The sequence below is a fragment of the Puma concolor genome, chromosome B1 (genome assembly GCF_028749965.1).
Source record: "Puma concolor isolate L17-30 chromosome B1, mPumCon1.1.hap2, whole genome shotgun sequence".
In the NCBI taxonomy this organism is placed as follows: Eukaryota; Metazoa; Chordata; class Mammalia; order Carnivora; family Felidae; genus Puma; species Puma concolor.
Window position 1 is genome coordinate 123,590,051 of NC_141670.1, and position 15,378 is coordinate 123,605,428.

The 15,378-nt window shown below is 37.2% G+C and overlaps 1 protein-coding gene across 2 annotated transcripts in view; it reads right to left on the reverse strand.

Annotated features, from left to right (window-relative positions):
• The window catches only part of MTTP (microsomal triglyceride transfer protein), a 59,934-nt gene that overhangs the window by 24,211 nt on the left and 20,345 nt on the right, over positions 1 to 15,378 (reverse strand). For both annotated transcript variants that reach the window (XM_086704517.1, XM_025921503.2), the window contains exons 4-8: positions 9,414 to 9,521; positions 8,094 to 8,210; positions 7,612 to 7,751; positions 5,716 to 5,866; positions 3,175 to 3,332 (exon numbers count right to left, since the gene is read on the reverse strand). In XM_086704517.1, the coding sequence (XP_086560643.1) occupies positions 3,175 to 3,332; positions 5,716 to 5,866; positions 7,612 to 7,751; positions 8,094 to 8,210; positions 9,414 to 9,521 (674 nt within the window). The remainder of the gene's footprint in view (positions 1 to 3,174; positions 3,333 to 5,715; positions 5,867 to 7,611; positions 7,752 to 8,093; positions 8,211 to 9,413; positions 9,522 to 15,378) is intronic.

Consider the following 15,378-nt stretch of genomic DNA (forward strand, 5'->3'; position numbering starts at 1 on the left):
TTTTTGAGGGGGGCGGTTGGGGCAGAAAGAAAAGGAGACAGAGGATCCAAAGCAGTCTCTGCACTGACAGGAATGAGCCCAACGCAGGCCTCAAATTCACAAACCATGAGATCATGACCTAAGCCAAAGTCGGATGCTCAACTGACTGGGCCACCCAGGTACCCCCATGATCTTTTAAATACATTGGTGTTTCCCAAAGTGTTGTCCATGTGGTTCGAGTCCTACAACATGCTGTAAGCAAAGGGATCTTCAAGGCTGTTTAAGTTTAGAAAATGTTTAAGGAAACTTACACCTAATATTATATGATTAAATATGCTGAAAATTTCTACAGCCAAGAAAACTATTTGATTTGGATTCACCCCACGCTTTTCTAACTCAGTTGCTCACAGAATCCTTTCCTCTTGCCATACTTGCTAGTATTCTGCAAATTACAGGATACACACAATGGACTCTTTGGGAAATGTTATATTCTACCACCCTGACTTGCACTATCCTACCATAAACAGAAAAAATTATTCTCTGTATTTTACAGATGTTGAAAGTGAAACTTGGAGAAGCTAAATGTAAACAATTTGCTCAAAGGTTATATGCTGTTGGAAGCCAAAATTAGAAACGAGGTTTTCTGATTTTAGTTCATCCTAGCATCCTTTCCATTACACTATGCTACATGTGGTCTACATATGATATGGCACAATATTATGTAAATACAAGTATCTCCTGCTTTTCCAAAGTTTGTGTTAGGCTACTTTGCTTTTACAAAAGACCTACATTAGTACTTGTTTTTGCTAACCAAAAGAAATCCTGAAGAGGAATTTTGCTTTTACCAAAAAAAGGTTAAAAGCTAAATAGCATTCAACGTGTTTTGCAGCAAGCCTGTTATAGAGGCAGTGTGGACCCTGAGCAGTGAGGGTAGCCCCACCAAGCCCCTTCCCTGGGAAGCACACTCAGCATCTTACAATCAAGTCACGATAGCCTAGAACTGTATCTGTGAGCATCTGTGCCTTCTCTCAATGTATTGTGTACATCCATTAGCAAGATAATGGCCTAAGGTATCAGAAAAACCTAAAAGAAGTTATTTTGGGGGTCTGGAAATGGTCAAAAGATTTGCCACATAAATTAATGGTAATTCGTTGCTTTGCACAATTGCGGGTTACAAAAGGTTTCATAGAAGTCTCCACTTTTGGATAGCAGGAGAAACCTGTAATCTGATTTAGAAAATACATCATGAAATCATCCAAATTGTTGCCACCTGAAGGTTTCTAGGACTCACATAAGGTTAAAGTGTCATACAATCTCCATTCTAAATTAATAGCTAATTTTTAAACTTTTCTGGTCAGTATCTTTGCCTTTCCTATAAAGAAAAATCACCCTACAAATATTTTTTAAAGTTCTATGATTAAAACATGAGTCTGAGAATTTATTATTTCGTGTATTTTTCAATTTCTGGTTTAAATATTTATTTTTGAAGAGAGCAACCAACTCTGTTTAGTCATATGGAGTTCCTATCAATTTTTTTTAAATGTCCTCAAGGCAAGTAAATAACAAATACAATCAAGAATAAACAGACTTCTTTGTTACTTTTAAGTTATTTATTTATTTATTTATTTTTGAGAGAGAGAGCATGCATGCATAGGTGCACACAAGTCAGGAAGGAGCAGAGAGAGGAGAGAGAAAGAATCCCAAAACAGGCTCCACAATGCCAGTGCAGAGCCTGATGCCAGGCTCAAACCCACAAACCGCAAGATCATGACCTGAGCTAAAGTCGGACGCTTAACCAACTGAGCCACCCAGGTGCCTCAAGAATAAACAGAATTCTTAAAAAAAAAAAAAAAAAAAAAAAAGCTAAATTATCGTCTTAGAGAATTGAGTTGAGTCCTTTGTACTCAGTGACTACTGTTGCCGCTATTGCTGCTGCTGTTGCTGTGTGTGTGTGTGTGTGTGTGTGTGTGTGTGTGTGTGTGTGTAAGTTGGCCAATTTCCACTTTTGATTATGTTAATGGCTAGTTTTGACAGTCAAATTAATTAAGCTATTTTCTGTATCATGAGGGTAATTAGTATCATATAGTTGAATTTGTATTTACAAATTCTATATTACAGACAAAAAACATTCACATCGGGGCGCCTGGGTGGCTCAGTCAGTTAAGCAGCTGACTTCGGCTCAGGTCATGATCTCGCGGTCTGTGAGTTCGAGCCCCGCGTCGGGCTCTGTGCTGACAGCTCAGAGCCTGGAGCCTGTTTCAGATTCTGTGTCTCCCCCTCTCTGACCCTCCCCTGTTCATGCTCTGTCTCTCCCTGTCTCAAAAATAAATAAAACGTTAAAAAAATTTTTTTAAATAATAAAATATTTACATCTACAAAATTAATTTGAGAATTAAGTCAACTCTTCACTATGTGTGTGCAATGAATCATACTTTCACCAAACATTCAAGTAGCATACAGATGTCTTTTTCTATATTTTTTGACTATTTACCTCCATTCTCAATTTTCTATATAAAACATGGCTTTGATGGGGATGATCATTGGATCTCTAATAAAATTTTTCATTTTTCAATCGAAAAAGTCATATTCTTTTTTTGTTTTTATAATCAACTCTGCAATCTCTTCAAATGTAAATTAATAGGTCCAAAAACAGGAGGCAGCACATATCAAGATGAAGCCCTCCCCTCCCTTATGTATGTACCAATTTAGACCTGATTTAAACTCATAAACACTCAAAATATGTTCATTCTGAGTCACTGTTAAAACCTTGTTACTACATTTCTGGTCAAGTAACTGTTAAATTACCATATTGAAGCATAACTGTTTGATGAAAATGCAAAACAACGCAATAATTGATTTGGAGGTTGGGCAGTTGGTTAAAAAGGAATCTTTTTTTGTGGCGACTGGGGAGCTCAGTCGAGCGCGGACTTCGGCTCAGGTCATGATCTCGCAGTTGGTGAGTTCAAGCCCCTCTGTGCTGTCAGGTAGAGCCACCGCTTTGGATCCTCTGCCCCCCCCTCCCCCCCCCATTCAGGCTTTCAATCTCAAAAATAAATAAAAGCATTAAAATAAATATAAAAATAAATAAATAAATAAATAAATAAATAAATAAAAGGAATCTTTCTTGCTTAATTAAAGCTAATAACCAAGAAATGCTTTTCTACAGACAATGCCACACAGTATTCGGGAACTTACAATACTTCCTTGTTTTCAGCCTTTAAGATCTGGAGGATCTCTTCTCTAGTCGCAGTCCTGAGGTGCTGAATGAAGGCCAGGAAGCTTCTGACAGCCTCAGCTTTAGAGAGGTTGTCAGGCTGCAGGTGTTTTCTGGTAGACTGCCAGTGCTCCGAGAGCTGCAAGAAAACATGGCTGCAGGCTCGCACCCCATTCATAATTCTGAACATCCACATTGACAAGGGATGTTCTCCCCAGAAACAAATTTTTCCTTGTATCTGACAAGCAAAAGAAGCTTTTTGTATCGCCTCAATATGCCAGATTGCTACCTGCCAGTATCACATTCCTGGGATTCACGGAGACAAATATTGAGGCCTGTCGACCCTGTGTATGATTCTTTCTCAGGAGCACCATTTTTGTCTATTACTCTTTAGCTCGAAAGAAATCAGGCTTCTGGGCCTAGAAGGTCATTCCATGGTTACCCTAAGGAAATTCTGTGTGAGGCCGGGCTTTGACTACCATACTAGAACTATGCAGAATTTTCGTTAACAGCAGGATATGTTGGAGGGGGAATAAATCAAAACTGCTGAATAATTGTGTCAGGTTTATTATTTACAGGGAACTCACTGAAAATCAGTATTTGTAATACCGTGAGCTCCCGATTCTAACTCTTTCTTTTATTGTTTTTATGAAATGCAATGTTTAACTACACTGAGGTCTGAACTGCTCATTACTTAAAATGCTAAGTAGAGGGGCGCCTGGGTGGCGTAGTCGGTTGAGCGTCCGACTTCAGCCAGGTCACGATCTCGCTGTCCGTGAGTTCGAGCCCCGCGTCAGGCTCTGGGCTGATGGCTCAGAGCCTGGAGCCTGTTTCCGATTCTGTGTCTCCCTCTCTCTCTGCCCCTCCCCCGTTCATGCTCTGTCTCTCTCTGTCCGAAAAATAAATAAATGTTGAAAAAAAAAAATTTAAAAAAAAAATGTTAAGTAGAGTATTATTTAGATAAAAGTAATTCTCCTACTATTGTTATTCTACTATGGTTTGAAAAATAGTAAATAATTCTAACTAGTGACATATTCTGGCTTTGAAATAAGCTAAATAACTGACTTTTCATAGTTTGCCACTTTTCCCCTACTTGTAAATAATGTGTTTAATCCCATTAGTCACCTCCAGCTCTCTAATTCTGAGGTAATCAGCATGCTACCGATTTTTTTAAATTATTCAGTCCTTCTAATAAGCAATAGACACATATTTTCTCTTTTTCAAACTCCTCTTGGTTATCTAATCTTAAGAGGATATTCCAAAGCAAAATTCTAGCTATTCTTAGCTAAATATTTACTGGGTCATTTCTGAGGGCAGAAAGAACACTAGTGTGAATTCAGATTTTTTTTCTTTGAAGGGTTGCAATGGTGACAGTATATGGAAATTGGAAAAGCAATTGCTCAAAGACATCAACGCTTCCTACGATAATGAAGAAGTAATTATCAAAAATCTTAAACAGCTTATTCTTTTTAATAACCATGGGGGAGACAAATTAATAATTCACAGTATTAAAAAAGATGATTGGTTTCATTAGTCACTTTCCTATATAATTTCCACCTCCATATGACACATTAGAAAATCACAGTAGAATATTAAATGATATATGGAAGAAAAACAATTAAAGGGAAAACAAAATTTGAGAATTATTTTTTCTGTTTTTTCTTTAGTTCAATTTTGATAAATTTGAAATTAGCAAGGAATAGTGTCTTGAACTTTAAGCAAATTATGGTATTCGTTCTTGATAATTCTACTTCTCTGAATACCAATAAAACCCAAGGGAACAGAATCTTCTGGTAGCTACCAATGGAGCATGTTGCTCTGTTGTTCATGCTCAGGGTTTGCTCTCCTGACAAGAGGTTAAGTATTAGGAAATGCTAGATCCTAAGGTCACATCTGTAGCCATCATCACAACTGACTCGTGTAATAAATGAAATTTCTCTTTGCTGATTTTAAAATGTTATAAGATTACCTATCTTTTGCCTGGGAGATGTGAGATCTCGTTTTGCCTATAATTGTAGAGGAGTTTGGGGCATGGTAGAAAAATGTTTCCTAATTTAGAAGAGAGCTTGGCATCCTTTTTTAGTTCTCAAAGCAATACTCAGAACACTGAGCTCAGCAAAATATTTCACCTAAAGATTTATTGCTATTAAGTGGCGAAAACTTTCAGGATTCAGATCCTGTCCATGCTCTTGACACTATATGCTTTCCCCTAACTTCATTAGGGCCTTTATCCCCCCAGGTATTCTAGGTACTACTATTCAGAAGCTGCCCTCACTTAAGTCATAACATTTTTAACTTGAGATGAGTGGATGATAATTATTTGTTAAATATCATTGGATTACACATCATCTGAGGTGCATATTGTTAAGATAGTGCCATTATAATTCCGTGGTGGCTGGTAGCTCTTTATAAACTTTCTTCAAAGAATTAACTGAAGCTTCCATTGGAAACAAAAAGAAAACGGAATTTTAAGCCTTGAGTATTCCCCTATCCGACCACTCAATGCAGTTGTTCACACTTACAGAAGGGCATCTTTTACACTTGCTCTGGAAGTCCTGTCCCACAATGGGAAGGGCCTTGTACTCTGAATCAACTGCTTTAATTATGGCTGCAACCTGCTTTCCAGACATCAGTCTTGGGCCTGCTTCAGTGGTCTTCAGCTCCAATTTCTGCCTGTACCACAAGGAAGAGAAATACCACATAAGCAGTTTTCCTTTGAGTGAACAAGCTACTAATTACCATTCTCTTGGCAAACAATTTATTCACACTATGGAAGTCCATATCTTTCAAACTGCAATATCTCAGTAACAGACCTCAAGTTAATTATGAAGTCTTTTTGGAGCAAAAATTTTATTCAAAGATTTGAAAATTTAAGTCTGGATTTAAGAGAATACAGGGAAAAAAACTTGCCTGGATGCTGAACAAGATATGTGATGTCACCTCTTTTGAATTTAGCCCTACTTTCTGCAAATAATACCATCAGTACAACCACACACCACTTATTAACTAAGACAGTTAAGAAATCTTTTTTACTAAAAATGGTTTCACAGATATTTTTGCCTGATACATACTCTTTCAGAACCGTGTCTCTCTTCCGTCAAGTGGTAGAGTCTGCATCCCTATCCTTGAGCCTGGGCAGGACTCTGTGACTTCCCCAACTAAGAGAGGGACAGTAGAAGTGACACTGTGTGACTTCTAAGGATAAATCTTAAAAGGAAATTCAGCCTTCATCTGGAATGCTAGCAGCGCCTGTACCTTCGGAGACTTGAGCCGCCATGTACAAAGTCTGGCTACCCAAAGCTACCATTTTGAGAGGCCACATATTGATAAAAGAGAAATGCTTGGGGAGCCTCAGTAGTTTGTCTTCCCAGCCCAGGTACCAAATAGGCAAGGGAGCAACCTTTGAACCAGCTCTGGTCAGTGCCTGTCTGCAACTGCAGAATAGATGCCAAACAAGGCATGCTTAGTTGAACCAACGCAAGACTCAGAATTATGAGAGAATGATAAAATGATTGTTGCTTCTTACACCACTGACTTTGGAGTGGTTTGCTATAAAGCAATGGAAATCTGATAGACCTGGTACGTACTTTAAAATATTTATTTTGTACGAGAATAGATGAAAGTAATATGGTACAAAGTAAAATGCAAAATTCTATCCAGATGAGACTTCAAAAATACTTCAAGCATTTATGGTTTGAGGCACTTCTCCCAAGATTTTGCATCCACTGATCTCTGATATTGGAGCTATTTCAGAGAAAACATTTGACAAGCAATGGTATAAGATATAATACATTTAATGCTAGAAAAATCTTTTTCTAAATTAAAATCTTAAAGGAACACATACTCTTAGATTTGAAAATTTTAGTTCTTAAGCCTGTGAGAACTTCTGATCAGAGAAATCTTCTTAAATTGAAATAACAGGCTTGAATTTGTAAGTACTATAAATCAAGACTACAAAAATTCTGTCATATCACTTTACTATGGAATTTTTTATGTGTTTTTTAACAACAGTAACAAAAAAAAATCTCAAGGAGAGAACATGCAAACGTCACCACTTTTTAACCTTATCATTGTAAACTTCTGACAGAGAAATTAGAAAATAAACCAGAACTTATCAAGTAGTTTGCCTTTTTTAAATGTAAATTCTATTCAATAAACAATTGATACAATTTTTAAATGAAATTCTATTAAATAAACAGTAAGTATTTAATATATCCCATTATTATAGATGATGTGAAAAAATAAAGATGAACAAGATGTAATCACAGTTTTCAAGAAGCTAACAGTCAAAATGAGGAAGCACTAAACATACATAAAACGTATATATATTTAACATGTCTAACATATACATGTAAAAACCAAATATGATAATATATAAAAGAATAGGAAAGAAAATTTATATTCCAGCATTATCTTACTTTGATATTATTTTGCCTGCAATGGTTTGTAGAGAATTCATCCGAAAAGCATGTGTCTCTTCTGCAAGCACAGCTATAACAAAGCTGTCTTCTATCTTATAGGTAGTGACAGACGTGGCTTTTGAAGTGACACCCAAGACCTAAATAAGATAGATAGATGATAGATAGATAGATAGATAGATAGATCGATAGATAGATAGATATTTGTAGTTGTAAAAATAAGCTTTTTATCTTTGAATCAAGTCAAGTAGCAAACTGTCTTTTGATGTTCAAAAGAGCTTCCCCTTAATATCTTCCCTTCACCGCCCAAACGTACAACATATGAAAACAAACCTTTTCATTTGACATTGTATGAAACAATACCCTAAACTAAAAATCAAATATTCCAAAATTATATTGTTACCTTATTCTTCTACTATTTTAAATTAATCTCTAAAAATGTAATTATTTGAATGCCTTAAAGAGAGTGATATCAATCATACCTGATTTGAGGTTGTAAATCCAGACCTCTCTATTTTGCATGAATCCAAGGCCTTAATTTTGATCACTTTGTCTTGATGAGCTTGGTATGTCACCTTACAATCCCCAGAAATATCCACCTAAAAAGAAAAGTAAAAATACAATGTTTGGGATTTTCCCATGAACCATTTGAATTCCAGTGGGAAGTAGCCTGAAAACTGGGGTTCCTGAGATGCCATGGGGGACTACCTTTTGTCCAAGCTGACAAGATGGTAAGACAGGAAGAACTCAATGCTTCCCATAACATGTGGATTCTTTTCCATCCTCTTTTGCTGAGTCTTACTAGCACCTTCTTATTGCCCCAGGAATAATAAAGGATTTCCTATATTTCTCTAAAGTTTAATGAGAATTGGACAAATGACCTGGTCATAATCAAAACCTCTGGAAAAGGGGTAATTGTGTGGGAAGGGGATTTGACTTTTAATGCCATATCTAGATGTGAATGTGTGTGTACATGTGTTCTTTGATTAGATGAATATAACTAGAAATCCTTAAAAACCTGTGGGATTAATTCAGCTCATAAGTCACATTAACAATTTGAGTGTGGGCAAATGTATGCCAATACAGACTTTTTAGCTTCTCTGAGCCTTCCCTCCAAGTCTCTGCCAGCACCACACCCAGCTTTTATTCTAGCAAACTAACGGATATTCCCTCAGCCCTGCCCTGCGATTAGATTTTCTTGCCCATTCGTGGGTTGGCTGAATTCAGAACAGGAAACTTAGACTCAGTTCTGCTTTTGACTCAAAGTATGATACTGGGAGGACCACTTAACTTCTCTAGTTTAAACCTCAGTTTCTTCATCTGTAAAATGAAGGGGGTTGTTGGTATAGACCACTGGCTCTCCAAACGGATAATGTATCCAAATTATCTGAGAAAACTGTTAATAATACAGATGCTCAGTTCCTCTCTAATCTATTGAATCAGAATCTTCACAGTGAATCCAGGGAATCTATATCTTAAATAAGCTCCCCATGAGATAGTGATGCACAGTGATGCCACTGACATGCTCCCCAAGGTTTTCTGCATCTCTGTCATTCAATCATTCTATATGTCCCCTTAGTATAATGGATTCTAATTTCCTTTACCCTGTATTTGGGTACAAATTGGGGTAACCGGCAATCTGTTTCACATGTAAATGAGACTTAACCACCCTACTCACCTTTTGTGAGCATTACCATAGTAGCAACTTTTTTACTAAATTTCTACAAATAGAAATCCATATAAGCAATTTGGTTAACTATTGGTAAATAATATTTTGGATCCTTAATAATATTAGTAAGTACCTCATTGGTGGTTCCAGAGCTTAACTGCATCTGAAATAGGCTAGCCAGGCCTCTTTTGAGATTTTCTATGGCCACCGGCTCATTTGCATATGAGTAGAACTCTTTGACCTAGGGAGAAAGACAAACATAAATGAAGCAAAAATGCATCATTTATTAGATTTGGTTAAACAAGTGGCATGAAAGTTCAGATTTTCACCCTTATCAATCTGGGAAATAGAGATCTGTTTACTCCAAAGCTGGGATTTCTTTTTTGTGTGTGAAAAGAGGCTATTTAAATGTCTAAGAAGCTAGACCATGAGAACATGAAATTTGGGGAGACTGATAATTAAGGCTCTGAACATGATGGGAATAGTATAGGGAAGGAAAGAGTGCACGGATTTAGACTGGGATTTCTATGAAAACAAGAAGGATTGCCCAAGGAAGAGAAATCAGGAATATTCTCTTTGAACACATCAACATGTTCTCTACCTATAACTCTGCCTGAAACAAAAATTAACCAATGTTTAAAGTGACAAAGAGACTGGTGCTTAAAAGAGAATGGCAATTACACTTGACAGTCATGAGTTAGCACACCCTCTAAGGGCTGTGACAAGGGCCTATACATGACTATAATGCCCATGGACAAAATTCCACATGGGTGACTTTCTCTGGCTCTCCAGAGCATCCATGTTGGCATTGGGTATAAGGAGATAAAGAAGGTTGGAGGATTTGAGGTTGAGATTGCTAGCATGACATGGCCTGATGCAGGCGCTGCTTTGGGTCCCTTTAGAAGGCAGGAAGAGAGGTTGAAATGAGGGGATGACTGTGATTTGGCTGAAATAGCAAACATCTTACCTTAGCTTTGTTTTATCCTTGATATTTATAGGCACAAGGGTGATAACAATGTCTCATACCATTTTGATAATTTAGGTCATGTTTAAGAAACAAGAATATAAATACAAAGGGAATTTCCTGGAAGGCCTGTGTCACTTTTCACCAAGTATTAACTCCAAACACATCACACAATTTAGAAATAGAGGCTGGGGTAACCTGGGTGGCTCAGTCAGTTAAGCGTCCAACTCTTAATTTCAGCTCAGGTCATGATCTCACAGTTGAGCTCGAGCCCCACGTCCGGTTCTGTGCTAACTGTGGAGGCTGCTTAAGATTCTCTCTCTCCCTCTCTCTCTGCCCTTCCCCTGCTGACGCTCTTGCATGCATGCACACATGTGTGCATAGTCTCTCTAAAAATTTTTTAAAAAGATAGAAATAGAGGATGGATATAGCTTCCCTGTCAAAATTCCCAAGGTCTATGCTAATTATAGCCGAGCATTCCTACTGGAAATATCCTGAATGTCTTACTATTCTCTTTAAAATCAACCATGATTTCTCAAGTAAAACAGAATGCTCAGTAATTTGGCAATGAATTCAATTAATGTCAATCTGAACACAGTTCGATCTATATGGAAACTCTTACACCTTAGAAGGGACTATTTTGTCTGGATTAGCCAAACAAGTGTCTCAAATCTCTATTTTTATTTTCTGCATATACTCTGCCTAGTGACAAACTTACTAGGTATTTTATCCAGCAATCAATTTTAGTCATTACACTAAACGAACCTATAAATGTTGGAATTGTATTTGTCCAGGTTAAAAAGGAACTGGAATAGTGACCTCAGCGTCTGAAAATCCATGGTATCATATTCTCAAACAAATCACTGGCAATTTCTCAGCTCCAAGGCTGAGTTTCTGATGTTCTATTTTGTAAACTGGGTCTTCTTTCCTTTTAGGAATTACAGCGTAACCTCCTTTTCAATTATTTGGGAGTATATCTCTAGATATCATGACTTTTAAAAGTTCATAAGTGGGTCTCTTGAACCCAGATACAGTCAGAAGGACTCATTTAGTGGCAATACACATATGTCTATGGTCTGTGACTTTTTGGCAAGGCTTTAGTACTTTAGAAAGCAAAAAGGAGGGGCGCCTGGGTGGCGCAGTCGGTTAAGCGTCCGATTTCAGCCAGGTCACGATCTCGTGGTCGTGAGTTCGAGCCCCGCGTCAGGCTGTGGGCTGATGGCTCAGAGCCTGGAGCCTGTTTCCGATTCTGTGTCTCCCTCTCTCTCTGCACCTCCCCCGTTCATGCTCTGTCTCTCTCTGTCCCAAAAAATAAATAAACGTTGAAAAAAAATTAAAAAAAAAAAAAAAAAGAAAGCAAAAAGGAGTCATTAAGTGGTAAAAATACTTGTATGATTATCATTAGTATCCTCACTTTCCTTCCATGCTATAAAATGTACCTGAACTATTTATAGTTTCACCTAAAATTTCAGGAAACCTAGTTCTCCAATTTAATCTTTCAACTACACAAAAGATTAAGTACTCATCTATCAATGGCCCATGTGTACGGATCAAGTTTTGATCTCGACCACCAGGTCTCTAAGAAAATGGTGTTCACAACTTTTTTTCCCTAATAAACAAACCAAATAAATAACAAACAAAATAATAAACAAACAAAATAAACCAGAAAACAAAAAGAGTTTTTTTTTTCAGTTTTCTATTAATTTCTATCATTTCCCTAAAATTAGAAAAGTGGACACATCTGTTTTTCCTCACTTGTATGACAGCTATCTTTGAGGCCTAAATTCTGTTAAGTGCAGACCATTGTGAGCCAAAGTGAAAACAGCTCTGGTATCCATATTAGCTAAATGTCAACTATTAGAATTGAGCAGGCTCTCAATAATTGACAAAACAGTAAGTCAGAACTTTGCAGTTCAATCCGTGTGGCTGTCACAGCAATAATCTTAAATTCATTATTTCACAAGAACCAAGTAAGTTTTATTATATTCATGCCATAAAGCTGATTTACTTCATCCAGTTCTGAAATGAGCTCTGAACATCTGCAAGCACAGGACTCTTATCTAAACTCACATAGCTTCCGGAGAGCAACAGTGACACCACCTAGTTACAAACTAAGTCTTTAACTCAAGGAAACCAGACATAGGAGAAGATAGGTGAGTTGCAGAAAGGAAGAAAAGGATTCTAGAATAGAATAGAATAGAAAGTCTCCTGCTAAATTTTGAGGGCTAATTTCACCGTGGAATCAGTCGAGATTCATTGTATTTTTTCCTTAGGGAAAAAAAAATGCTTCTATCCATCCCCTTAATGTATGTATTCTTGAAGAATAAGAGAAAGCAAAATTCTGGCCAAACAGCAAAAATAAGCAAAAAGAATCCTAGCAAACAGACTATCATTTTGTTTAGTCTATTTAGCTGATTTATGTCTTTAAATATATCTTTGATATATATCTAACAGAGAGTATAGCTAGGGAATGACACAATGGAAAACAGACAAGTGAAGATATACTTGAAGAATTGAAGGTTTTCAAGGTGTCATATTTCTTTCGGAGGTTCAGTGTGTGTGAAGGAGCCATACTGCCAGATTCAGAGAACAAATCAATGCCCAGAAACAACACAAAATAAAGGGCCAACTCGGCAGCCATGAGGTTCATTTAATCAATACTGACAGAAAAAACCAGAAATGGAAATCTGGTAATTATCCAGTTAATTGTATTAGCATTTCAGGCCAAAAAAGGATCCATGCTGTAACTTGAGGCATCTTTTGCTTGTCAGTGTTAATCAACGTAACCAGAAAACTGTCATATGTCCAACTTCACTTATGATCTGTAGACAAAACCAGAGCCATGCCCAAACACTTATATAGGGAAGATGAGTGGGCATGGAAAAAGGATGATGTGCAATAAATATGCATCTGAGTGTTTTAATGGGCTCTCCTTTACCATGTAAATATGGGAGCTTAAAACAGGGGGCTCTGGAAGGACAAAAAATACATGCTGTTGAGCATCCCTGAAATCACAGAAATTTCAGGGAGTAAAACTTAATTTGAGCTTGGAGTGGAAAATATTTTTCAATAAAACTGCCAATCAGGAGCTCAGCCCTTGCTTCCCTAATTCCTCTCATGGTAGGCTGAGGTGATCATTTAAATAATGATCTCTCTGACAGTGATGTGGCTGAAAACTCCACATGGCTTCTTAGTCTCCAGGGTCATTTTTTTTTCCCAACAGGTACTTTATCATATCATTGATAGATACCACAGTGCACTTTAACCTGAGGCTATCGTAAACCATCACAATCACAGCTCCTGTAGAATTGGCATGTTGGAGTCATTGAAATAATGATGTGGCAGCTCCATCCCAGCCTTTGAACAGTGAGGGCACTGAGTTCTTTTGTGTGTGTAACAAAAGACTTTGTACTCAACTGCTACCCAAGGGGCTATAAAATGGCAGGTTGTCATTAAGATTATAAATGCAACTTATATTTTATGGGCTCAAGTGTCTTTCCACATTAGAAGGTCAGAGAGGAAGAAATAGTATTTCATGTTGTTGTGCCATATGAAAATCAAATGAGTTAATAGATATACTGAAGGATAAAGTAGGAATATTGCAAGTCAACCAAAGAGGTGGTACTTCCCCAAATACTTCACAATTAGAAAACAGTATAATGTGGTTTCCAGCCTAGCCTCTGAGATTAGACCTGTTTGAATCCCAGCTCCACCACTTGCCAGTTGTGTGACCCTAGGCAAATTTCTTTAGTGCTCTTAACTTTGGTTTCCTCATCTATTACAAGAGGACAATAAAGCAGCACCTGCTTCCCAGAGCTGTCATGAGGATAAAAGAGATCACTAATGTAATGCCTTCGGCCTCTGGTGCACATGAAGTGCTCAATATGATTTAGCTAATATTCAGCAAACAATAGCCCAAGACTTTCTCAAAGTTCAACTCATTTTAGCCCCATATAACTTTATGTGTTCATTCCTTTAATTTACATTCATTGAGACCCCACTATGAGCAGGACACTGAAAATACAGAGTGAAAGACACAATTGCTGCCTATGAGCTTACTCTGAATGCTGACTGCAGACAAAGAGAGGATTTAAACATCTATGATAAACACTTGAATAGAAATAAGCCTAAAGGAGTATGGGGTTTGGGAGAATGTTGGGAAAGTCTCTTAGAATACCAGGTCAGTCAGTACAAGGCATGGTTCTGGGTGTTTTGCAGAGGAAGGGAGTGGAAGGGCATGAAGGGGAGTATGAGGGGCTAGAATACAAAGAGGAATGGGAATTTTCTCTACCAAAACCCAAAGTCTAGTAATGGACACAAATGACCAAAAGGACAGTGATAAGGGCCATGAGTGAGTTACAAAGTGCTAAGAGGATTCTAAAGAGAGGTGATTATTTCCAGTTGACTGGAAAGATATGAACTTTATAAAAGAAAGGGCCTGTGAGCAATGCCTAGGGCATGGTAAGTATTTTGACAAGTGGAGAAGAGAAGCATCCTTGAGATGGGGATTCACATTTGGTTGTAGGAGAGGTGACAACATAAGAATTCCTTTTACTGCTTTATATAAAAATGCAGATCATGATTAGCAATATATCACATGTCTGAAATTTACATTATTTTAAAGTATTTGTTTTCACCTTTAAAAATTTTGAATCTAGAGACATTTTGCAGATGTGTAGAGTTTTAACTATAATGGTCCCTCTGTTTTTCTACTTTGGTAACTAAAACTGAGTGTACATCTTTACAGATACATTTTTATGTACGTCAATATAATATCTCTACTTGTCATAAACCCACATATGTCATGCCTAGTATTTCATTGATCACAGTTTCTTCTCAGTTACAAACATATTAAGACCATTGTAATAGATCACAATCAAACCATAAGTAATGCACACTTACAGAATTTTCTGAGCAAATTTACAAATGGATGTTATAGTGTTCATTCTTTAATATATAAAATACTTCTCAAAGTCATCATTTTTAAATAACCTCTAAGTACTTTTTTAAAACACCAACTCTACCTTAGGAATGACATGCCCTTTCAAAAGCTTCAATTTTGTGCATTAGCCAGATACTGATAGTCTCATGAGTTAATATCATTTATCGAATGAGGCTAGATCATTCCATTCTC